Here is a 24,183-nt window from a genome sequence, read left to right on the forward strand (position 1 = left end):
TCACAGAACCTTACGCCCCCAGTCGAAAGTTTAGTTGTGATGATTTTTTTCTGTCTTTAAAGCCGTGATGTTACTGTGACTCATTCATCGCCTGGATGCTCCCAAACATCCCTCTGACTATTTGACAACAGCAGCTCATCGAATAATTTCTTGTGTTCCTTCACCTTCTGTCCAGTGTGGTGGTACCAGGCCCGCCGGACCACTTTCCCTACAACCTCTTCCACTTCATCCCCAGCGATCTGCTCGCAGTGATTTTGGGAGGCACGTCTCTTCAGTGTCGTCCAGTCTTCCTCAATTAGTGTCCAAACCCCATCTGCAGCAAATAGTATTATTTATTAACGCTCTCATGAGCAACTGGTTAGCGGAAAAGACTTCCAAGTGGGAAAACATTTGTTGAACTGGCAATATCCCACTAGGAAAGTGGCAGGTTTTTGAGAACTCCAACACGTAGCTTTTTATGTCACTTGACATGGAAGCGTTTCTGATGAGGAATGAAAATAAGAAGAAATAGCTATACTTGCTACCGCTAGCCAACCTCTTGCTGCTATTATAAATGTTAAAAACAGCAACCTATCAAAACCTGTAGAAACCTAGAATACAAATAAAATACTGATCTTCTGAGCTCTATTTCTGTTTGTCAATACAATTATTCAATGAAATAGAAATCAAAATGATGTGATTCAAATTCAGTTTTTAATGAGGCAATTCGAGTTGAATTTTAAATATAAAGGATTCAAATCCAGTTTTTAGTGACACATATTTCTGCCCATGGTCATAAGAGAAAAAAACCTTAAAAGTCAAGAAAATAAAACCTGTAAAAAAATAACTTGCATAAACGACATTGTATAAAACTGGAGAGATGTCTTATGAACCCAACACCGAAATATAAAAGATTTGATCATACAGTTAGCTGAAATCTAAGACAGAACAGCGCAGCAAAAAGCAACCAGTTGTTAACAATCCGCCTCCATGCGTCTGTGTGCAAAGGTAAATCCCACAACACTGCAGATGTGTCTGTGGTTTGAAGGCAGGAAAGTAAATACAATTACTTCAGTTACAAAATATATATATATATATTGGCATGATGGGTTTCATAGAGTCTTTGTGTGTTTGGTGTGGAAAATGTCTACAGTGGTCTCCTGGCACGGCCTGAGGTCATAGTCACAATATCCGACAGAGAATCGACCCTGTGGGACAAAAGGACAACCAGACGTCAACATGTCGATTCACAGACATTCAGTAACTCTGACAGTGGCAGAAAGTTAAGGGCAAAGATAATTAGTGTGAAGTATAAAGTCTCACTTTAGGTCTCTTAAAGTAATCCAAGCCTCTTCCAATTTTTATGATCCAACCATTGTCAAACCTAAAAATAAAATGAAGTCAAGTTTACTGGCACAAAATAAACCAACATTATAGACGAAGGTGTGCTGATGTGAAAGTAAACACTACATAATATAAAAAAAATTCAAAATTCAAAAGCTAAAGCCACCATTATAAAAAATAATAATAAAAGAAATCTCTCATGCATAGCGGATGGAAGTAAAGAAAATTTGCAGCAGTACCTGATCTCCCTGTCGTGGATGGTGGAGGAGAACTGGAGGTCCAGCGTCACTCCCTGAGCACCGAGACTCTCCGTCAGCTCGGCCAGAGCGCTGCTCTGCTGGCCGCTGTCAGCCTGCAGGACAGAAGGAACGGCAGGGAAACAACAACTGAGCACAAGAGACGGCTGTGGCTGTGTTCGTTACACAGTGCGACCTCATTACTCAAATAACCTACTTCATCCTGTGAAGTGAGGAGATGGATCGTCTTCACTTTGCAGGAGGCTTTTAGCAGCATCTCACAGAACCGCAGGAAGTTGTAGAGCTGCGTTGGAGAGCAGAGACGAGGGGTTTGTTCGACAGATTATGGAAGCAAGGGACAGTTTTATGTCGATGTCACAATTGCAAGTGTTAAATTAACTATTATAAACTATGACTGGAACCAAAGGGGTTAAAGTGATTTGTACTCTGGAAAATTAGGAAAACTGAGCAAACACAAAAACAAAAGTGTGTTTACTTTACACCAAACTCCACTACACTGTACAGTCATAAAAAAAAAAAAGTCATTATATCAACACGTTTTTAATCATCTACTCATAATTAAAGATAAATCAGTTTCAAGACGGGCTATCGAGTTCAGAAATAATTTTAGAAATAATGAATGTCATGATTGTCGCTTACTTTGAAATGAATCACAGCAAACAGATTCTAAGAACTTATAGACTAAATTATAAGAAGATTTTAAGAATTCACTTTATCTGAAATATAATTTTTTAAATAAAGCTTCATTGTGTAGGATTTAGGCGGATCTACTGACAGAAATGGAATAAAATCTTGCTAATTATGTTTTCATTAGTGTATAAACACCTGAAACTAAGAATCATTGTGTTTTCATTACCGCAGAATGAGCTCTTCATATTTCACCACGTTTTTATTGTAGCGCAGAAAAGACAAACCAAACACTATGAAGGAACTTCTGTTTCCTTTCACGAGTTTCACAGTTACTGTAGATTCTCCTGACCTACACGCTTGGAAGGCGAAACGAGGGGAGTTCAGTTGGTTGCATTCTGCAACCTCGCCACTAGATGCCACCCAATCCTCTACACTGCACCTATAAAACTGTTTTCATGTCAACAAATAAAAGTTGCTGAAAGTGTGAATCAATTATTGATTAATGCTTGGTCAACTTACATGAATCGGTGAAAAGTCCAATTCTCAATTAATAACTTATCCATTAGAATAATAAAAAATTCTCTGGTCACAGACACTCAAATGTGGACTGGCAGTATTTGGGTTTTGACGTCAGACTGTTCGAATGTTGGCCAAACAAACAAAAAAATAATTGAAAACATTTTTTAAATATGATTTTATTAAACCCCCCCCTCTTCTGCTGAAATGATGGTGTTTATTTTGTGATTTAGTTGTGCATATCCCATGTATACCAAAGCTAAGTTAAACTTAATCATATGAACAAAAAAATAGTACTCAGGGGGTTTTGGTTCCTTGGTGCAGATGCCCCGTTTCAGTTGTTAATCAAGACATTTATTATTCAAGTACCTAAAATGTTAATAAATACACAGATTTTTTTTAAATTATTATTATTTTTTTTTAAAGAACAGTAATTGCAGCCTTTGAACAAACCCTTAAACACAGCGGGGGGAAAAAAAAAACCTGACAATGAAACCGTGATGAGAACAAGGGTCTTACTTGATGGATGTGTCGTATGTACGGGTCCTCCACCCAGACCTCCGTGAGAGCGCTGCTGATGTACGGCTTGAACATAACCTCGTAGCTGTGACCTGTGGCATCCTCTGATATTCGTACTTGCTCATGATACTTCCCATCTGTAGGGACGGAGGGAGACAGAAAGAGAAGACGAACAAACATTATTGGTACCACAGACTGAAATCAATCACGTCAGTGGGAGCTATGGGTCTGTATTTAGGCCCCAACGCACACATTACGTATTCACTCAGTCAGCTAGATAGTAAGAATTTTGTTTGGAAATATATTCACCACAAAAGCAAGTTATTATCTGGCTTGTTGAAGGCTTTGAGGCGGATGCAATGCAATGCCTGTCGACTCAGGGGTCAAAATAGAAATGGTTCGTTCCTCTCATTTTGTGTGTTCAGAAGACAGATCGATAAATGAACATGGCCCCACAGCTGGCAGCTGCCCCCGGGACAAGCTTTCACCGGTTGATTACCTTCTTTCATCTGGTTGACATGCGCTTTGATTTCCTCTGCTCGGCCCATGTAGCCATTGATCTTCTTCCTGTAGTGGCCCCTCTTTGACTCATCTTTGACAGCTGAGAAAAGAAAACACAACAGTGTTTGATCCGTGTCGTGCAGGCTTCCTCCACCGTGTGTACTGATTATATATATATATATATATATATATATATATATATATAGGAGACCTTTCAGGACGCCCATAAGCAGCTGTATCCCCTCCTGGTAGCAGACCAGAGACTCCTGGAAGCGGCTGCTCTGGTCCAGCTCCACCGCCCGCTTCAGGACGGACACTGCGGACGCCTCCATCCCGGACACGTGGTTTTCTGTCATTGTTCTTTCGACCCTTCGTTTTTTTTTTTTGTTGTTGTTGTTATTGTTTTTTTAATAGATAAGTTGTACTACCTTCCTGACTTGAAAGCCACCTCAGTGCGCCAAAAAAATAAGTCCCGGAGAAACGTAACAGCCGTATAATGTTCTGTGACGTTTAGGTGGGTACAATTTCAATAAACACACGCAGCTTAAATGTCTGTATTCTAATATAATCGTTCAAAATACAAAAAAAAACCCGTATTTTTAATTGATTTTAAATGTCATATTAAGTTTGAAAATCAAGAATAGGAATATTATTGAAAAAGCATTTGCCACATCGGTAGAATTTCAATGTAACACCGCCACGTTTCCGGTCTAAGAGAGAGCATTTGCCGGACGCCAGCGTGACGCTTCTGTTTCGTTGTTCTTTTTCGACTTTAAATACATGTTTCGGTTGCGCATTTTGGTAAATATGGAATAAAAACAGGTACATTTCTCGTAAAGTTTTGGTGACGCTCAATTTACGTGCAGCGACGTGTCATTGAGCGGCGAGCGGCGCGTTAACCTTGGCGAGCGGCCGGTTCCCCCAAAACGCAGCATGTCAGCTGTCTACCGCAGTTTGAACCTTTTATCGGTCAAGGTAAGTTCGTCCATCAGTATTATGTTCCTGTCCAATTCTAGCAAACCTATACGACCTATATTAATTGATTAATTGACTGATATCGTCGTATCAGCATGCAGCTGTGACTGGAGAAATGAGCTGAAAAGAAAATCACCTAACGGAAATGTCTGCTTCGGGTTAAATGAGTATTTATAATACCCGATCAATTTAACTATTAAACATTTACGTTGTTGACAAAAGTAGAGCCTAAAATTAGAGCCTCCGTTGGCTGAGTAAACCCAGAGATAATAGATAATAGGCGCCACTGTATAAATAGTATGACAAGGTCTGATGTTTGAGAAATGTTATTTTATCTGTCGTCATGTGTCACAACCCTACAGGACACTGTATATTATACTGTAAATATTATAAAACAAACCTGCTTTTTTTTTTTTTTTTTAGCGTCAGCTTTAATGGCTTTTTAATTTCTCTCTCTGTGTTTGCGGATGTTACAGGCCCTGACAGAGGCCACCGTTTTGTCACCCAGCGCGTGGTTTGTGTCAGCACGCAGCAAATTTTCTAAAGCAAGAATCCCAAAAGAGGTAAGAATCAAGACAACAACAACAAAAAATGCAACGTTTCCCGATGCAATTTCAATTTGTTAAGGAGTGTTGGGGTTCCTCGTTCTTACCTCAAACCTCTCTGACCCTGTACTGTAGTGGGACTTTGTGTCCAAATGTTTATTTTATGCCTTATTCATTTTAGTTAGTTTTGTCGTCACATGTTTCATATTGTTAAAATAAGGTAGGGTCCAGTTTGCCACAGATGAAGCCGTGTAATACACGAATCCAGCTGTGGTATTAAATGATTCTCCTTTGTTCTGCACTTCTCATCGATTAAAGCGTTACTGCAGCTCATTTGCTCCGTTGTCAGTGAATACGGGCTTGTTTGTTTGCCTTCCCAGATTTTCGTGGAGAGATCAAAAGAACATGAGAAATATGGGGGTGATCCAGACCAGCCTCATAAACTGCATATCGTGACACGAGTCAGAAGTGTACTGCGAAGGCCGTACTGGGAGAAAGAGATGGTGAAACACCTCGGGCTTAAAAAGGTAAGGCGGCTGTCATATTCAAAGCCCGAAACAAATTAGGATTTCTTTCTGTAGCGTTTCAACATCATACTGAAAAGTTGTTGTTGTTTTTTTAAATGGGAGAGGAAAACTACAGTTGTGAAATACACAAGACTTTTTCAGACTTTTGGTAAACATACGTTTTTAGGATCACCTAAGCGTGAGTGGTTGATGTTCAGTTCTTTGAGTTTCACAAAAGCAGCAGTGTAGAAGAATAATCCCCAAAACCATTAAAAAAAAACAACAACAACTTGTGATTGTATCACCTCAAGCAGACGCAGCATCTGTTGACTGTAGAAGCTCTGAGAAGCTTTATCAGTGTCTCCTCGAGGTGAAATGCTCTTGAACTTGTAACTTTTGCGTTTGCTCTGACTTTGTTCTCTTTGTTTTGAATGTAGGCTCACATCCCCGTAATTCACAAAAATACACCTGCGGTCAATAGCCAACTGAAGTTTGTCAAGCACCTTGTGAGGTAAGACTAACGGATCAAAAGCGGTGCCACGCGGGCTTTCAATTGCTTTAGTCATTACTTTTCGCCGAGTCATCACACCATAAAAATCGTACAAGAAAATGATGAGAGAAGTAGATTTATATCGACTAGTTATTGATGAGAGGATTAATATAAGTGCATAATAAAGCTGTATGTCTGGCCATTGACTGGACAGTCATTGTGTTTACCCGCTTCCCTTCCCTTCAGGATACAGCCTCTGAAGACTCCCTACGGGCTCCCAGATGAACAGGACATGGCTGACACGTACATTAACAGCAACGGAGAGCTCATCGTACGTCGCCTCCTCCAGCCTGTGGACCACGAGGCCATCGCATCGTAGCATTGAAGTCAATATCAAATAAAAATCCTCCGAAATGAAAAACGGTTCATCCTTTTCACTTTCTGGGTCAGAGAAACATCCTCACTGGGTGTTCATATCATGATGGGAATTATATAGAAAACATTTTCAAATGAGTAACACAAACACCACATGAGCACAATTGTTTTTAAATTCTTTACACATTTTTATATTGCATTGGTTTAGTCAAACTTGCTACAAGGAAATGTCATTTTGATTTTTTTTTCTGATGTTAAAAAATGATCTTGCCACCTACATGCATCCATGTTTCTGTTCTAACATAAAACACGCATTGCTCAAATGAAATGAAATAGACAGAACTACTGATAATTCAAGACAAAGCTTTAAGGTTGTAGCCAATGAAAAGACAAACTCAACAGCAGTACATTAAAAGCTAAGAGCTACTTCATAAATTGTTGGTACAGTGGCTCTGTAATGTTTCCTTGTTAATGATGCATGTATGTTATTACTTAGTTACTCAAATATAAAGCACGGTAATTAATGAAGTAAGGCTGAAAGAACCAGGACGGTAAATAGAAACACGGAAATGAATCCAGTGAAAGAGCAAAGAGGAAAAGAAAAACGAGAGCGGGCTGTCTGCTTGACTTTTATTGATGAGGTAGCCCCGAGAGAAAAAACAGCTGTCAGAACTTTTCAATCATCGTCGGAGTCGGAGTCGTAAGTTCGACCTCTGATGGTTTTCTTCTCCACCTTTGTGAACTTTGTGCCGGATCTCTGTCCAGCGGTCGGGGGCTCCATCAGGTTCCCACTAGGGGGAAAAAAAAAGATGGTGTTAAAATTACAGGTGTTGTTTTCAGCAGCGCATTATTGTGATTCTGTAGCTATGACGACTGAAAGGTGATGGAGTCCGTCTACTGCATGTCTCACCTGTAGTTGATGACCTCTGCGCAGCCAAGCCTCCATTCGAGCACCTCTGTGGTAAACTCGTCCGTGTTGCCCAGGTCACTGAATCCAACCACATAGTCCTTTGTTTTTCCGTCTATGAGCAGAGCCAGCGTAGGGATGACTTTGATGCGCAGCTTCTCCGTCAGAAATGGAGCCTTTTCTACATTCAGCTTGATGAATTTGGTCTCGACGTGCTTCTTTGCCAAGATGGCCAAGTGTTTGTCGTGGATTTTACATCTGCGAGTTGGGGATAGAAGACAGAATGAAAAGTCCAGCCGCCTGATGACAACATTCTGTAGCTGCTAAAATATAAACACAGACGTGAAGATGTTTACAATACTGGAGTAATACAATGACATGAAGGCAGACCTGAAGGTCGAACTTCTGTAGAAGTGGCAGACAACATTCTTGCTTTCCTTCACCTCGCTGAAAAAGTCTTTCTCACTGGCGATTTCTCGGTACTCCCCATGGCCTTTAGACAACCACTCCTGAAATAGAAGAAGAAAATGCATTTACATTCAAGCGCAATGAGAACACGCATTCTCTTCTGCAGGATAGTTGGGGATGTGAACAGTGGCCCAAATTCCAGAAAAACACACTTTGTGATGTGTAGACTAACTTCAGAGTTGGAGTTAGTTTAGAACTCACTCCAAAGCTCCTATTAACGTCCACCAAAAACAGCTGATTACAAAACTGGCGACACCAACAGACTTAACAAACTGGTTAAGAAGGCCGGCTCCATCATTGGCTGCAAACTGGACAGTCTGGAAAAGGTGGTGGAGAGGAGGACGCTGAGGAAACTGTTATCCATATTGGATAATCCTGACCACCCTCTCCACCACCTGCTGCAGGGACAGTGGAGCACTTTCTCCAAAAGACTCCTCCAGCTCTGCTGTCACAAGGACAGATACAGGAGATCATCATTCCTGCCGACCGCAATAAGACTTTACAATAAATCACCTCTGGCAAAATCCATCACAACAATGACACCCTTGCACTGCTGTCTTGTATGTTGTTTTGTTCTAATCCATTGCACCGTTGTTTAGGTTTAGGTTAGTTCTGTTTAGTTTATTTAATATTATTTTATTTTATTGTATAGAATGTGCATTTAAAAAAAAATTATATTAAATGTTTTGCCCTGTACATGCTGCTGTGACATAAAAATGTCCCTCTGAGGGATTAATAAAGTATCTATCTATCTATCTATCTATGGTTTGTGACATATATGCTGTGAATCAACTTTATTCTGAAACAATTATCTTTCTTATTTCTACAGCAGCTGAACTGTGAGGTAAAAACAGAAAACCACTATCCAGGTAATACAATGAATTCCCATCAATCCCCACAGCACGATCAGAGATACTGCAGATTTAAAGTGTAAGGCTATATATTTTGAGAATAGTTTGTGCGGTGGGTGCTGATAGCAGGCGCATGTCCTCAGTGGTTTAGATGATTTTTGTCTGCTTTATGACCTCAATCCATTAACACAAGAACAATGCACTGTCTCAGAAAAATTAGTGTATTAAAAGGTGTTTAAAACATTGCACATACCTGCTTCTGTTTCTGGGCTTTCTTAAGTGCCTCTAATCGCCTCTCCTTCAGTCTCTCCAAATCATCTTCATCCATTTCATTTACTTTGCTTATCTGTGCATCCACCTGGTCCTCAATCACCTTGGCTGACTGCTCCAAAATCTTGGTAATAAGATCCATTGATTGGCCGGCCATGTTTGCCTGTTCAGTGTGAAACTGTCTCTCTGGAGCAGAGGAGGCAAAGAACAGATGACGTAAGAGCGGACAACACAAAAGTCAATAATAACACACTTCAGACATCTCTTGTCATGTTATGATTACATTAATATGTGACACTGATTTCATGAGAAACGCAGTTATTAAGGGTGCGGAAAAAAAACAATAGTTTTGTTTTTAAGTGACGATATTGTTTCAACAGGCTAATAGCATTAAGTGGAACAAAACAGCCAAGCAATTAATGTTCCCTTCATAGAAATTAGATAGATGGATAGATAGATATTTTATTAATCCCTCAAAGGGATTTTTTTGTTGTTGTTGTTTTTTTGTTTTGTTACAGCAGCATATACAGGGCAAAGCAATAAAAATGACAATAAAAATAAAGGTAGTAAAAAATATTTAAAAAAAAATTAAATGCAGATTATATACAAATAAAATAGAATAATATTAAATTAAACTAACCTAAATTATAATGTTCAGTTCTTATTCAGAGTGACTGAGAGCATTATTGATTTATTTAAATGGTCATTTTGGAGACTGTAATTAGGGGTGTTGTTGAACTGTATGTTTCAATATTAATGTATAAATAAAAAAATTTCAGTGGCATGCAACATTTATACACGTTTTTTTATGACAATGTCAAGTTAATCTACCTGGCAATCATATTTTAATGAAATAAAAATAAAGTGAGACGAACAGGCTAAAAAAAAAAAAAAATCTTATTTAGATGAAAAACATGTCGACAAAGTTTTTCTTTTTCTTTGGGGACCCTGACAAAAAAAAGATAATCGCAATATATTGCAGCGTATGTTTCTGCAATACCGGGCATGTCTCAAAACTGTTTAAATACAACTAACACGGGACAAAGCCATGGAAACGACCGGGCACGCCTCATTTCTGCCGGCTGTTAGCTCACGTTAGCCGCGTGCAACCTCCGTAGTTACCCGTTATGGTTGTTGTATTCGTTTCGCATTCCCTTTATGTGACGGCGAGTAATCAAAGCGGAGAAATTAAAATCGTACAAAGAGATAAGCGTGGCGGTATGGCAAGGCGGAAACCAGACAACGCTGACATTTGTGTTTGCATGCTACGTTAGCTGGCTGATGTTTACCCCCTCCCCGCGATTATATCATAAACGTTCCCACGGAAACGGAGAAAACGCTTTTTTTTTTAACTTTTTTTTTTATCAATAATGATAAACGTCGGTGGTATCCCGTGGTGGAATTAAAATAAGCAAACGTAAAAGCAAACTCCTGTGAAATGATTACCTGGTGAAAATGTCAGCTGCTCGCCAACACTTCGTGGGCGGAAACGGTTTGTAGCGGATGGGACGTCAGAGGGGGGTGAGGGGAGGGAGCGGAGAGAGGGGGGGGGGGGCCCGCGTGACGTCACTACAACGGGGCAATTCAAAACTAAAAGAACCAATAGAAAACCACTTTTGATGATGAACTGTATTGAACTCAGGAATAAATTAGAAATAAATTCTAAATCCGCATCAAAATTCTACATCATATATATCCAACCACTTTCAATGTACACCTTTTTGTTGTTGTTGTTGTTGTTGTTGTTGTTGTTAGGTTAGGTAGTTACTTTATTAATCCCCGAGGGGACATTTTTTCGCTACAGCAGCATATAGAAGCAGCAAGATAATAATAGAACAATAGAAAGCAATAAAATAGCAGTAAAATTATAAAATATAAATATAAAATGCACAGTATATACAGTGTATACAGTACAGTATATATATATATATATATATATATTATATACAAACAACCAAAAAACAGTCAACAGTATTATTTTGTTGTTGTTGTTGTTATTGACTTTTATTTTTGTTTGAGCTTTTCCATCGTGTATTGTTATTGACCTTCGGTCTGGTATTTCACTTCATTACGTCAGCTGACTACATAACAGAGACAGATGGTATAGATTTTGGGCTTTGGAGTCTGAGAACAATTTGGCAGCAGATAAGAACAGCAAACAGAATTAAAACTGACATGCGGGCCCTCGCACGCTGCACGTCGGGGATCTTAAACATCAACTTCCTGTGTCACGGCAAAACATCAAACTTAGCCTGGCTATGCTATATACTGTATACAAAAATGACTTTTGGGTCACATTTTGGAGAAATGCTCACGGAGTTCACTCAGAGTTTCCAGAGACTCACGATAGTCTGGTTAACTCAACAGGTAAAATATTCTACTTCACCAAGGTTGCTATTAATGGTTCAGATTCCACCTGTTGATGGTGATTCAGCTTTTAGTGAAGTTTAAACGTTTGAGGAAATTGAAAAAGTTTTGCATACGCTACACATTACAGGAAGATATTTAATATCACTGCAGACCCCCTTGAAAATACGTATATCTACTATCCAAAGAATGTTTGCTGCAATTTTGCTTGCATTTGAATGAATATTTATGGATGGTGGAGTTATAGGTTTGCTGTGAGGCAAAGATTTGTCACAATGCAGATCTTCTCTCAGGAAGATTGGTGGTGTAGTGTTTAGTGCTGCTGCTTCTCAGTACGAAGGTGTGGGGGTTTGACTCCCTCCTTTTATATGGCTTTTTAAAAAAAAAAAAAAAATCATACTATAGCATGTCATCCAAATTATGAAAAAAAAAGTCATACCACAGCAAAAAGTGACCTAAAAGTAATTTGTGGGTCACTTTTTGGACGTGCTATAGCATGACCTTTAGGTCCCTTTCTGGCCGCCACGCTACGTGCACACCGATTGACGAAAACTAATTCTTTTGATAACTTTTAATTCCAAACATGTTAAAAGGGCAGACTAAAACTCGGTCCGACAAAATCTGAAAGAGGAGTTTGTTAAAGTATAACGTGTGAATCGCCAAAAATGTACAAACTTTCATGAGTTTTTGAGTACGATAAAGCCTCCGAAAATGCAATTGTTTACGGAGAATCATAATAATCGCTTGGATAACAATAGGGCGTTCGCACCATCGGTGCTCGGGCCCTAATAATAATTCCTTGAAGAACAATAAGGATTTCACACCATCGTTGCAAAAAATAAAAATAAAAAAGGAAAAAAGGCAAAGACAAACAAAGTAATACAGAGTTTACAGTTTATTAACAAGATTTAGAAAACTTACAAACAAGTTCACAGCTTCAGGTCTTCAGGCACAAGCCAGTTTTCGAGAAGACAAGACTGGACAATTTTAAAGTCTGGCCATTCCCTTCAGGTGATATATCAGGAAAGGAGAAGCAACATCTTGAAGGTGAATGGAGACTCGCACATTCTGAATTACATTCATTTCAACAAGCTTAAAAAGATGATCGATTGATTTGGTTTGCATATAAGGATTATCCTTTAAACAAACATTTCAACCACACGGACATTATCTTCCATGGTCAGATCACGTCAGCCAGCCGCATGTGCTGAGTACTTGTAATGATCAATCACAAAAGTTAACTTCAGAGAAATGCAATAATGTAGCAACAAGCCACACAGGTGTCTCCAAGGTGTGAATTACATGAGATAAAAATCACACAACCTGTTCCTATGCAGATCCAGCATTGTTTTAATATCACTGGTTGACAAATATTTTGTCCCATGCAAAAAAAAAACCAACAACTTTGTTTTGCATTTTTGCGACACTGAATCAAATATGTTTCCAGAATATCTCCATCAAACACAGTTTTTTTTTTTCCATTACATGGACATGGGAAGGGAAGGAAAGTGGAGGCAGACTTTTGTTGCAGAGTAAAGAGGGATGTACCTGAGGCCAAATAGAGGTGAAAATCATTCACTGTACATTTTAAAAGTAGGTTTGTAAAATTTTAAGTGTAAAAACATCCTTATTTATGAAGAAGTAATATACACTCCATGTCTGATAGCAAAATTCTAAAAACAGATTCAGATTCAGTGTAAAAAGTAATGTCCATCTAAATCAGTTTGTGGGACAAAAAAAGTTGCAATTTTGCTTCCCAGTGTATTAAGACTTAAAAAAAAACAAAAAAAAACAACAACATTGAAAACACACTAGAATACTCGATTTACTGCAGATATAAATGCTTCATGACATGTCACATTATCTTTGAGGGACATCCCACTTGGAAAAAAAGAAAAGAAAAAAAAGAAATGCATAGGCTACTTATTGATTGCCATTGCCCCTGTCAATATCCTCCCAAATCTGAGTGCGACTCAGAATTAACAGTTAACCTCTTGTGAAGTACTTTGGCCAGCTTCTGATTTCCATGTTGGAACACTTAGAAACAGTTAAAGAGCAAGAAGAGTTACAATTTAAAGACAGTTACTAAGAATTCACTACGGGTAAACAATACAAGAGGTATTTCCTCGACGTACATTTTTCTCTTTTAAAACTTTCAACAAGAATGTTTTGGAAACATTATTTACACACTGTATTAACAGGGTTTGGCACTTTTTTTTTTTGAAAGAGACAAGAAAAAAAAAAAAAGGTACTACTGTATGCAGCAGTTGTAGATACTTCACAGATAAGTGCTAGAGGCGAGGAGAGACAAATAAACAATGATGAAAAAATATGATATTTTCGTCCTACCATTTTCTGAGATCACCATGTGTTGGCTGTAGTAGGAGTGCTACGAGGCTAACAGATTTAAAAACTGCTAAAAATGCTTTGTGTTGAAACATGATAGTGTTTGTCATTATTTTATGAACATAATCTAATTTGTGGACAAATGAGGTAAGTCAAGTGCTGTATAAAATGGAAAACACTCACTTTAGGAAAAGTGAAATTTTAAATCTGACAACGCCTGGATGAAGTCGTCGTTTAAGAAATAGAGAAGCGGTGCCTGTAAAAAATAAATTCGACAAACGTTTGTGGAAATGAGTCTTGATAACTTTGCTGCTACGATTTTCACTGTCCTGGGTTTTAGTGAGATGATTTTAAGAAAATGTTCTTCCCCTTCAGTTTGCGTTGCTTGTCCTTTAAAGAGTAGATCCTAGAAAAGCGTCAAACACTCTCACGGCTCTTTCTCAAACCTTGTGTCGTCATTATTTGTGTCTCACTCTCAGGAGGCCACCGAGAACACTGGCAGCTGCAGCTCGGGTGTCTCGGTTGAGAAAATCATCAAGTCGATGTCATGGTTAGTGTTGCAGATGACCTTGTGAAAGTAGGAAAACAAAAGGCGATGGCGATGGTGGTGGTGACTACGCACTTTGAAAACAGTACCCCTTCCTTCTTCATGCTATCTTTAGGGTGCTACCATAAGCCTGCTGCACAACCACCTGCACGTTGTCCAAGATGAAGTCAAAAGCCATGCTCCATACAGACTCCACCGACTGCTGCATGAGCCTGCAGAGAAACACAAAATATAAATAAAAATATTTAAAAAAAGAAAGAAGGGGAAGTAGATAAACAGAGGAGGTTAAACTGTACAGAACTGACCTTTTCATGTATTTAATAATCAAATCCAGCATCTCCAGATCTTTGCCCTCAATTAGATCAGTGCAGTATTTCACCACCTGCAGGATGTCCTCCTCCATGGGTTCTAGCAAAAAGTAAGAAAGGAATAAAAACAGGGACTTTTCAATACCCACAAAAAACAACAACAACACAATAGAGACAATTAAAACATCTGTTCTTCACAGCGTACCTGTTATGGTGGTGACCCACTCTCGTAAGAGAGTTTTAATGTCTGTCAGGTCACAGGCTCCGGCCAACGCTGGAGCAGGACGGGCAATAAATTTAGTCACAGACTCTGGGATGTCTGCTTTTGAGGTGGAGGGACTATTTTCAGTCTGAAAGGGGAAAACAGGTGTGAGCTAGAAAGAAAAGTGAAGTTTCAAATTGCCATAAATCGTTTTACATAACGTAGCAACAGAATAAAGCATCTCCATCTTCATGTATGAAACCGTGGACAGACTCGCCTTTCGTCCGTTTATTGGCTCCCGTGTTTTTAGAGGTGGTAGAGTTTTGGCCGGGCTGTTTGTCATTTGACGCTTCTTCAGCGGTGAAACTCCTTTCTTAACTGGACTCGCTGCATTCTTCCTCTTGTAGCGCCGCTTCACGCGACCAATGCCGATTCCTACTCCAGACTGTTTCAGCTGCAACAGAGGATTCTTCTGCTCCACTGCGAAGAAAACCAAGGAGGTCAAAAAGTTAAGTAGAGAATTTAGTGGAAAAAGACAGACGGCATTACTTAATAACTACTTCACTGTTGACTTACATATATTTGCCTGCGGTTGAATATTTGTTACACGGCTGTACGCAGACTTCAGCTCTTCCTGCAGCTCTTTGGGAAGTGCAGCAAAAACATCTGGATCAACCTGGAGGCAGAGAGCCGAGAAGCTGACCGTCTCGTCACTAACAGGGAAATCAGCTTTGTGTATTTTGGGGTCAATTCAGTGGCGTCATCACGCTTGACTGTGATGTTTTCACAGCATACCATGCGAGTACTCTTTGACTTCTGTACAACTGAAGTTAGGGCACTGTAATTAATAATTACATCCCAGAAACTTTGGTTGATTGTACTTATGTTTATATGTGATTTGTTCTTGTATCTAACCAAAGGCCATTAAAAGTTGTCAGTTTACCGATTAAAATTAGACTGTTTATGCATAAAAGCTGAGCCCTCAATTTATCTATGTTTTTGACAATTTCTAACAACAAATAGAACGTAACTGGAGCTTTGCAAGACTTGTTTGTATGGGCCATCAGCAGATTCACAGCATCCTCTAGTACTAGAGCCAGTTGAATTAAATGCTCACTTTTTTCAGTAGAAAACTAGGCTTCTCCAACGGTATGATTTATTTCCAAAAGCATCATTTTGGAATAAAAAGCAGTGCAGTATTTTGTCTAAAGGTTTAAGTCTATATATCCAACCCTCGAGGCTATTTTGCTACTCAGATCGACATAAGCAGCGAAAAATACTTCAGGCAAAATAAGCTACTAAAATCATTTAAACCTGGGAATAAACATTTTCATGACAGAGTTAAGGTTTCTGTAGGAAGGCAATGTAATAAACCACAAAATGAAACCCTTAATAACTAATTGTCCTAATTTTTCCCTGTTCTTTTCTGCTGTTAAAATAAATAAGCATAATGATCATAGTTCAGTTGTTTCCCTACCTGAGAGTAGTTTGGTAGTTCCAGTACAATTCCTAGACCGTCTGGCTGGTTTGGAATCTGCAGAACCAGCGTTCCTACTGGTGGAGTGTAGAGTGCAGGTACAGACGCAAGAGGAGGTCGAGGAGGTGAGGCTGGACAAGAATTAGAGGAGGAAAGCTGCAGACCAGGTGAATGGGAGTTGTTTGATCTGCCGTCTCTCTTTGTCCACGACTGCTCCACTTGTTCTCTCAGCTCTGCAGGCAGGGCCTCCAACACAGAGCGATCCACCTTAGAGGTCATTAAGAAACACGCTTTGTTAAAAACACGTTGTTTGGCTCTCTTTTCATCGAGCATACATTTCCTCCCGGTCCTCACCTGTGAAGGGGAGGGGACTTCAATACTGCAGTTGAGACGTGTCCGACAATGTTTGGGAGTTTGTCTGCATGCCGGCGGGTCTTTGCTTGTCCCTGGGATTGGCTCGGGAGGCGACAGAGGATGAAACAATGGGACTGTTGTCGAGGAAGTCTTTTCCTGATGTGTGTCTGCAGCTTCTGAAACAATGAACTTAAGACTTAATTTATTTCAACGACAGCAACAAAGATACAAACAGCATTTCAAACACCAAACAAACCTCTGTTACTGGATCTGGCACTGAGCCCCTGGCCTAACAGCATCTCTTTGATGGAGCGCGTTCTTTGGCCCTTACAGTCCTGGGGGCCGGACTGATGCCCGTCTAGAAGCTGAACCTGGATGCCGACTCCTCTCAAGTCCTGCACCTGCAGCTTCATGGCATGGAACAGCTTGATGACAGCGGTGGCAATCAGCTGACCACTGTCAGTGGACTGAGCGAGCATCACAGTCCTGACAGAAAGTGAGACAGATAAAAATGAGTATACAAAGAAGAAATGACATCGATCTGAAAAGTAAAGAGGACATGACAATTCTCTTGTAACACAGGGGGAGGACGATCTCTTTCTTACCTGGCGAGGTTATCACATATGCCATGACCGCCGTATTTAGCCGGTTCCAGTGGTGCTCCAACTTTGCGAACCATGAGCTTAAGGGTAACTCTGCGACCCCGCAGCCCGGCCTCTTGCAAACGTTTTTGCACCTCCATGGATAAGTTAGTGAAAAAACTCTCTGCCTCATCAAGCTGGAGGGATAACACAAGGTTTAGAAAAGACAGCTTAGACAAGCAGGGAGCGTAAGAAGGAAAAGATGGCAAAGAAAGTGCAGGTCTCACCCTGGTAAAACGAATGTTGTAGTTTATCTCCGCTGATACAGATTTGCGTTCCTTCTCGTAGCGGACCGGCCGGTCATCAAGACCCCGACAGAAGCGGAAAAGGGTTTGTCCGGTACGAGATCCAAACTTCTTCTGCAGCTGAGATAGAGACACTTGCTGGAGGTCCCCGCATGACCTCACACCCATAGCAGCCAGCTTTCTGCCCATAACAGGCCCAACACCTTGAAAAAGAAATTACATAAGCATTTTTGCATATTTACCACTTGGACGCTAAAAGACTGTAGAGTGATGGCCTTGACCAGCAGGTGGTGCTGTACACCCACCTGGTAAACTGGTCACTGGCAGGTCCCTGATAAAATCATCCACTTCTTCAGACTTTAGGAAGTACTGCCCATTTGGCTTGGCTTTTCGGGTCGCCAGCCGAGCCAAGAGGATGTTGGACCCTGAACAGATCAGATTAGCCCGTTTGAGTTTGTAAAATATGACCGCTGTCTTGATCCATTTTACAATTTAAGGCAAATGGAAACTCACCCATGCCCACCGAAGCACAGCATCCCGATATCTCCTTGATGTCAGCTCTGATCGCTTTGGCCAGATCTTCTGGGTTGACACCCACCTCAGCTAGCAAAGCAGAAGCGTCTATCAACACTTCATCACAGCTGAGAGCCTCGATGTCATGGGTGTAACTGCAAAGAGCAAATAACAGAGATGTTATCTTGCACATAAAGGCCGGGCAGTGAGTGACAGATACACCTCTGTGTTGTTCTTACCTGGCCAGAATCTCATACATGTTTAGAGCCACCTCTTTATAGGCCTCAAAATCATATGGGACCGACTGCAGCGACGGACACAGCTGCTTTGCTTTGCCAAAAAACATCCCGTTTCTCACACCTGCCTGCCTGTGAGACAAAGAATATACGTTTACATTCCTGTTGGTGTAAAATGAAGACAGACGTTCTCTGGGTTTATGTCTTACCGAGCTTCATAACTGCAGGATGCGATCTCTGCCATCGAGAGAGCAGCACCATCCTGGTCCACTCCGTTGGCATGAGAGTCAGGACTCTCTTGTGAAGGAGTTCTGTATAGATCATCATCTGCCCTCTCTGACAAACAGAAAAGGTCCACCTTGTTAGTCAACATGGAGAAGTTATACACTGAGCCAGGCCTGTGAATGTTTCCGTCACGCCTCTTTATGACAAACTAGTTGGATTTTACAATCTCACCAGGTGGAAGATGTTTCCTCTGGTAGTACTGCTGCTCCAGCTGAGGGTTCGCCCCGGGCCTCACGGGCACTCTGGCTTGTCCCCGGTTACTGGTCACAGCGACAGGCTTCCCTGCAAGAAAAACACAAGACATATTCGAATCCCTGTGTTACATAATAAAAGGTTTTACTGACAGCACATATCTCAACAGAAAAAAAAAAAAGGGCTTTGCCTTTCAGATCTGGTCGATGCCGGATCCCCACGGAAACAAAAAAACAGTCCATGTCCACATGGAGAACACAAGATTTCACACCGACTGGTCCCAAAGTACCTGAAACGCACAAATACAAATCAAATCATCAGTGGGCAGTTTTTAAGATACTAAAAACACATGAATACAGCGTCTAAGTGCATGAATCCCTCAAAACCCAGTGGCCACCTCATAAAGAGGACTTTGTTTTCTGTGTCATGTTTTAACTTGCAACTATATATTTACATGATGATACACCACATTTGTAAAGAAATTTGACACATTTTCCTTTCATGAGACATTTCACATTAAAGTGAAAAGAGACATTTAGAGAAAGAGAGGAGCATGACGTGATCAAGGTCACCTGCTAAATTTGAACCGAGGAAGCTGCAGAAGGGGTGTTGCATCTCTTGGACCGCTGAGTCATCACAACTCTTGTTTCACAAAAAACTCCAAAAAGCAGCCAGATTTATCAGGAAAAAAAACAAAGCAACTCATCCTTTCCTACCTTGAGGGTCTGTAGATTGCTGGGCCACATATCTCCTCAGTCGGTCTTTCCCAGGAAAGTAGGCGCCGCCCACTACTTTTCGTTTGCTGTGCAGTTCATTGACGTACTCAGAGAAGCCGGTCCTCCATGTGGAGATCTGGTGCAAACGTGAGTGAGAGTAGAACTCGGAGATCAAACTGCCCGTCTGGTTCAGCAGCTGCGCTGAAGACTTCGATGTTGTTGATGATAAGTGGTCAGAGGGAGGATCAGGTTTGGCTGTTAGGTTGGTGGTGCTGAGGGACGCAGGATCAGATGTGATTATTTTGTGGTGACTTCCGTTTAGTCTAACTGGGGTTTGTGAATGAGAGCTCGATGCAAGGGGGGGATGAATCTTTTCAGAAACTTTATCAACCTGAAAGGGTGGTTGGGGCTGTTTTGGGAGGGTTTCGCTGGCTTTTATAGCCTCATGGCAGGTGGGTGCTGAAGGTTTAGGTCTCTGTCCACTGGGTCCTGGTGACCTGGATTCCTCCAGAGAACCAGAGGACCGGTCAGGTTGCTTTGGAGGACTGTGAGGAAACTCATATGGGTCAGGCTTGGTCTGCAACTGTACTGGCGAACTCTGAGGTGAACTCTTGACTCTGCATTTTGATAAGTCCTTGTCAACAGAGAGTTGATCTTTAACAGGGGACAAGTCCTCTGGCTTTAAGGCACCGTTGATGAGGTGAGTGTGTCCATTGGTCAGGGGGGCTTCTTTCACTGCCCTTGAGGCCCCAGCAAGACAAGGATCTTCTTGGCCACACTCTTGCATTTCATTAGTTTTTGAATGGCTCATCACATCCAATGAGGTCTGCAATAATCCATTTCTATGATAAAAAGAGATAAAGAAAACATGTTTTATTTCATAAGAATGAATATAACAAGATGTCCCAATTTTTTTAAATTTATGACCGAAGTTTACTTGCTTACTCACATTTTTAATTCCACTTCCTGTGACGTAGACTGCGGAGTTTTGTGTGGGTGCTTTGTGAGAATGGGATCAGACAGTGAGTGGGTGTGTGAAGCACTTCTGTGTCTGGTATCTGTAATGAGGTAAGTGGATGCTGAATGACTTGGTTGGGGGTTAACCGAGCGAGCTGCAGAGCTGTGCTGGATGGGCTGAGGTTGAGGTCGACCGGGGCTGGGGATGGAGCTGTTCTGGCAGCTGGACGAGGACTGTTCACGGTTGAGAACAGAAAGCTGCATGTTGCGTTGGGGCAGATGGGGCTTCTGATGGGCGTTCGGCTGAAACGGCCCGCGGCTCGGTCCTGCAATCTCTGAGGTCTGGCGCAGAGCAAGGCCAGGGAAGAGCGGGCCTTTCTGTTTCGCGTATAACTGATACTGCAGGTAAGGCAGGAGACGCCCAGCCTTGATACTATTCATGACAAGGTAAACAGATATTTTAAGGTAATATTATACAACAGGAATATAAATGTAGAAATTCTCATCTCTACCCGAACACACCTGTCAGTGATCCACTCGGGCCTGATGACCTTTTCCCCTCTTAGCTCCTGAATTTTGCTGTTGGGCAAGTTGTTGGTGATGATGTGGGTGGTCTTGGAGCGTGAGTAGTAGACGTGGAACTGACCCCCGTGCAGCATCATCAGTCGGCGAAGTTCATCTGCACTTGGCTCTGCTCACAAAAATAAAACAGTAAGACGAATAAAATGTCAACTTACTTAAATGCAATTAAAACGGCGGCAAAAAGCATTGTTGCCTTCACTTTAGGCAGCATATTGATATGAATCACGACAGCTTAAAGGATGTCAACTTAGCACGATGCGTCACTGTGTTTTTTTACTCAGTGTCGAGGTGCATCATCTCCCTAGAACAGCATCAATTTCATCTCATCCAAACTAACAAATCTTTGCATCTTTTGTCTTTATGACCAGTCTGCTGTGAGCTACGGACGTCAATTGATGTATGCTGCACTAAAGAAACCAATCTTTACTTGTTTATTTTCTTAATCATTTTACCGTTACAATTTAAGCATCACAAACTGGGCACTAATCATTGACCAGATCAATGGACAATGGACATCTATTTAATAAGAATCTGCATATAACAACACAAACATGGGAAACATATACCCGTACTTGAATGAAAAAATTAAGTCGGTAAATACAAACCTCCGTACACTGATGCAGGTAAACACTTTGCTCCAAACTGAGCATTTTAATGATTTTTTTTTTCAACCTGTGAGCTGATTTGTGTATCCCTGACAATAAAGATCATTACAATCTGACATTCAAAAGTATTATAAACTCATCAGAGCATTTATAGTACAGTTCTATACAGGGAGAATTTTTATTGAATATATCCAATTAAATATTGTTTCAGGCTAACAATTGAGGAGAGAAAAATACGGCTTAAATTGCTGAAAGCAAACAGCAGGCAGAACGCTTGTTTTTCTTCTGGAACTCCTCTGGGACGTTACTGGAGAACATTTCCAATGCAATACGGTTCTTCATACTCTAAAGGAGTGCCTGAAGAAATTGGGCGCGGAAGAAAAGCGGGCAAACCATACAAACTACACAAATACAGTATGTATGCAGCATGCACAGTGTTACCTGTGTAGCCGTTGACATAAATAGCCACTCCACTGAAGATGCTGGAGCAGGACCGTTCCTTCTGCTTCTCTCTGGGGGCATCCAGTTGAAACTGCTCATCCAGCTTTGAAACCTTGGCAGCCATGTAGCCGCCCTGCACACAAGAAGAAGACGACAGGGGGAAAATACAAAATGATCAAAAAGGTGTGGATTATCATGAAATGTCTACATAAATATATATATATAAAGAGAGAGAGAGAGAGTTATAATATCATTAATATACAAAAAGTAAACGCATGCACACACATGTACATAAACAGTATATAATGAATGTGTTCTCAGGCATCTATTATGCACAAATTGCGGATTAATGGTTGTTGCTGTGTGTACATTAAAGCTTAAGGATAATACATTTTCCTTTACAATTACATACCGACTATTGCCTACTTAGTGTCTAGCCTGTCTTGCATAGAAGCTCTGCGGTGATCGTACATTTTTTTCTGCAGCCTATCTTCATCTAATTAGACAGCGAGTGATGTAGTTCCAGTTCTCAGCTGTTATAACGAGTGTTTAAGAGTGGGCGAGTTTCCCAGTAACACGTGTGTAGTATGCGTTAACCTTCCGCGTCATATTTATGTATGCTGGCGGCTTACGTGGCATAGGAATCTCTCACAGCTGGTTATGATGAGATGAGCGATACTCACCCTTTCCGCCCAACCATTGTCTCCACTGGCATTGGCTTTCTTCTTCATCCACCCATCTCGACTCATACTGAGCTACCTGAAAGCACAGGGGGGGGGAGCTGTTCCTCAATACTGAGACATAACAAGTCAAAGCTGGCTCCAGATACTAGACCACAATACTTTAGTGCTTAATTAGGTTGAAGAATAGGTTATTAAATGTCTTAATGATACCCACAAATATCTTTCCATACGTCCTGCAATGATGCTGCATGAGAATATTAATTTTTTTTTTAAATGGGACTAATAGTTGGATTACTAACTGACTTGATGAGTCAACAATTCCTGAGTTGTTTTTTTGTTGTTGCTTGTTTACAAAACTTTCTCTTGAACAAGCCAAAAAAAAAAAAAACAAACAGTGTCACGACTGACAGCTCACATTGTGACTGTTTATGTCATGGATTGTATTTCTGTGGGAGTGCTAATGAATTTGCCATTCAATGTCACGGTATCAGCTGCACGCCTTATTAAGAAGGGAGAGAGAGAGCTTCGCATCCAAGGGCATATGCCCGGACGGGGTGGTGGTTGGTGGTGGTGGTGGGTGGGGGCTCCCTACCACTGACAGGTAAACGCAGCCCCCCATGTGGCACTTCTTTTATGTAGCAGCTAGGTTCCTCATGCTAACATTAGCCTAGCTCCTCCGTCAGTTCATCAAAGCGTGGGTCGCTGCGCCAACTACTCCACCGCGCTGACGGCGTTGTCAGTTCAGGGCAAACAACAACAACAACAACAAAAAACCACGGAGCGCTGGAAGTGTGCTCCGCATGCACTTGCAAAAATTTCGCCGAGCTAAAAACAACGAACAAGGGTGTGTGTGTGTGTGTGTGTGTGTGTGTGGCAACGTAACTTCGGCACGGTGTGTTGTTTTTTTTTTAATCACAGGGTTGTTGTTTTTTTTAAAAAACAAACACACAGTCCGGAGTTGACCGGAAAAGTCACTCGCTTCTTACCTTTTTTTTTTTTAATTTTTTTTTTTTTTTTTATCCTGTCAAGACGAGGCTGTTTTAGCCAACAGACTTCTGTCTGCAAGATCCTGCTCCAGTGTGCGCACTGATTAGGTTAAACGGGGCAAGACCAAAAAGCAAAGCCAGATGGAAACGCTCAGCTCGACTCCATCCGTCTTGACTTTGTTTACCAAGAGGAGTCCTGCGGTTGAAAGCGGGATTCCCTTTTATTATTTTGTCACGCTGCCACGCCGTGTCTCTTCAACATTTTCGCTCACCCTCCCGGTCCTTTTCGCTCTCCATTTCAACCGCCTGATCTCGTCGCTTTTCTCTTCTCTCTCTCTCTCTCTCTCTATCGGCGAGTGAGCGTCAA

At 41.0% G+C, this 24,183-nt stretch overlaps 4 protein-coding genes across 5 annotated transcripts; 1 reads left to right on the plus strand and 3 right to left on the minus strand.

Annotated features, from left to right (window-relative positions):
- Positions 1-674: 674 nt before the first annotated feature.
- Positions 675-4,135, minus strand: mitd1 (MIT, microtubule interacting and transport, domain containing 1). Its single transcript, XM_069707536.1, has 7 exons — positions 3,958-4,135; positions 3,745-3,846; positions 3,246-3,382; positions 1,777-1,863; positions 1,563-1,675; positions 1,303-1,363; positions 675-1,187 (listed from the first exon to the last, which is right to left on the minus strand). Exons 1-7 carry the CDS (start codon positions 4,100-4,102, stop codon positions 1,092-1,094), a joined length of 741 nt encoding a protein of 246 aa, XP_069563637.1. The 5' UTR covers positions 4,103-4,135; the 3' UTR covers positions 675-1,091.
- Positions 4,136-4,452: 317 nt separating this feature from the next.
- mrpl30 (mitochondrial ribosomal protein L30) lies at positions 4,453-6,914 on the plus strand. Its single transcript, XM_069707600.1, has 5 exons — positions 4,453-4,721; positions 5,198-5,284; positions 5,647-5,793; positions 6,210-6,283; positions 6,509-6,914. The coding sequence occupies exons 1-5, from the start codon at positions 4,680-4,682 to the stop codon at positions 6,639-6,641; spliced, it is 483 nt and encodes a 160-aa protein (XP_069563701.1). The 5' UTR covers positions 4,453-4,679; the 3' UTR covers positions 6,642-6,914.
- Positions 6,915-7,250: 336 nt separating this feature from the next.
- On the minus strand, positions 7,251-10,638 carry txndc9 (thioredoxin domain containing 9). The gene is made up of 5 exons (XM_069707599.1): positions 10,580-10,638; positions 9,117-9,319; positions 7,935-8,053; positions 7,548-7,802; positions 7,251-7,428 (listed from the first exon to the last, which is right to left on the minus strand). The coding sequence occupies exons 2-5, from the start codon at positions 9,288-9,290 to the stop codon at positions 7,314-7,316; spliced, it is 663 nt and encodes a 220-aa protein (XP_069563700.1). The 5' UTR covers positions 9,291-9,319; positions 10,580-10,638; the 3' UTR covers positions 7,251-7,313.
- A 1,749-nt stretch (positions 10,639-12,387) lies between these two features.
- Positions 12,388-23,799, minus strand: rev1 (REV1 DNA directed polymerase). Of its 2 annotated transcripts, XM_069707603.1 has the most exons (22): positions 23,045-23,799; positions 22,831-22,906; positions 22,148-22,280; positions 21,042-21,210; positions 20,512-20,952; positions 19,563-20,404; positions 19,037-19,135; positions 18,826-18,936; positions 18,579-18,705; positions 18,373-18,501; positions 18,134-18,288; positions 17,926-18,045; positions 17,603-17,823; positions 17,340-17,512; positions 16,991-17,220; positions 16,735-16,910; positions 16,381-16,647; positions 15,480-15,579; positions 15,181-15,383; positions 14,907-15,051; positions 14,699-14,801; positions 12,388-14,605 (listed from the first exon to the last, which is right to left on the minus strand). In XM_069707603.1, the coding sequence occupies exons 2-22, from the start codon at positions 22,894-22,896 to the stop codon at positions 14,494-14,496; spliced, it is 4,122 nt and encodes a 1,373-aa protein (XP_069563704.1). In that variant the 5' UTR covers positions 22,897-22,906; positions 23,045-23,799; the 3' UTR covers positions 12,388-14,493. The 2 variants fall into 2 exon arrangements, with proteins under 2 accessions (XP_069563704.1, XP_069563703.1); XM_069707602.1 differs by having other exon boundaries at positions 22,831-23,799.
- Positions 23,800-24,183: the final 384 nt, after the last annotated feature.

The sequence above is a fragment of the Brachyistius frenatus genome, unplaced genomic scaffold, assembly GCF_029030835.1.
Source record: "Brachyistius frenatus isolate BFR_SWC_R1_liver_20210118 unplaced genomic scaffold, ASM2903083v1 Contig_70, whole genome shotgun sequence".
Taxonomy (NCBI): Eukaryota; Metazoa; Chordata; class Actinopteri; family Embiotocidae; genus Brachyistius; species Brachyistius frenatus.

Bases quoted from the DNA above. Each gene is read 5' to 3' on its own strand.
- txndc9 (XM_069707599.1), bottom strand. From the start codon at position 9,290: ATGGCCGGCCAATCAATGGATCTTATTACCAAGATTTTGGAGCAGTCA. The intron at 8,054-9,116 runs GTATGTGCAATG...CTTCTATTTCAG, and splicing joins AAGCCCAGAAACAGAAGCAG to GAGTGGTTGTCTAAAGGCCA. The intron at 7,429-7,547 runs GTGAGACATGCA...TTTTCCCCCTAG, and splicing joins GCAGAGGTCATCAACTACAG to TGGGAACCTGATGGAGCCCC.
- rev1 (XM_069707603.1), bottom strand. From the start codon at position 22,896: ATGAGTCGAGATGGGTGGATGAAGAAGAAAGCCAATGCCAGTGGAGAC. The intron at 20,405-20,511 runs GTGAGTAAGCAA...TTTTTATCATAG, and splicing joins CAGGAAGTGGAATTAAAAAT to AAATGGATTATTGCAGACCT. The intron at 18,289-18,372 runs GTAAGAACAACA...TGCTCTTTGCAG, and splicing joins ATGTATGAGATTCTGGCCAG to TTACACCCATGACATCGAGG.
- mrpl30 (XM_069707600.1), top strand. From the start codon at position 4,680: ATGTCAGCTGTCTACCGCAGTTTGAACCTTTTATCGGTCAAG. The intron at 5,285-5,646 runs GTAAGAATCAAG...TTGCCTTCCCAG, and splicing joins AAGCAAGAATCCCAAAAGAG to ATTTTCGTGGAGAGATCAAA. The intron at 5,794-6,209 runs GTAAGGCGGCTG...TTTTGAATGTAG, and splicing joins AACACCTCGGGCTTAAAAAG to GCTCACATCCCCGTAATTCA.
- mitd1 (XM_069707536.1), bottom strand. From the start codon at position 4,102: ATGACAGAAAACCACGTGTCCGGGATGGAGGCGTCCGCAGTGTCCGTC. The intron at 3,847-3,957 runs GTCTCCTATATA...TTCTTTTCTCAG, and splicing joins GCTTATGGGCGTCCTGAAAG to CTGTCAAAGATGAGTCAAAG. The intron at 1,676-1,776 runs GTAGGTTATTTG...TCTGTCCTGCAG, and splicing joins TCCTCACTTCACAGGATGAA to GCTGACAGCGGCCAGCAGAG.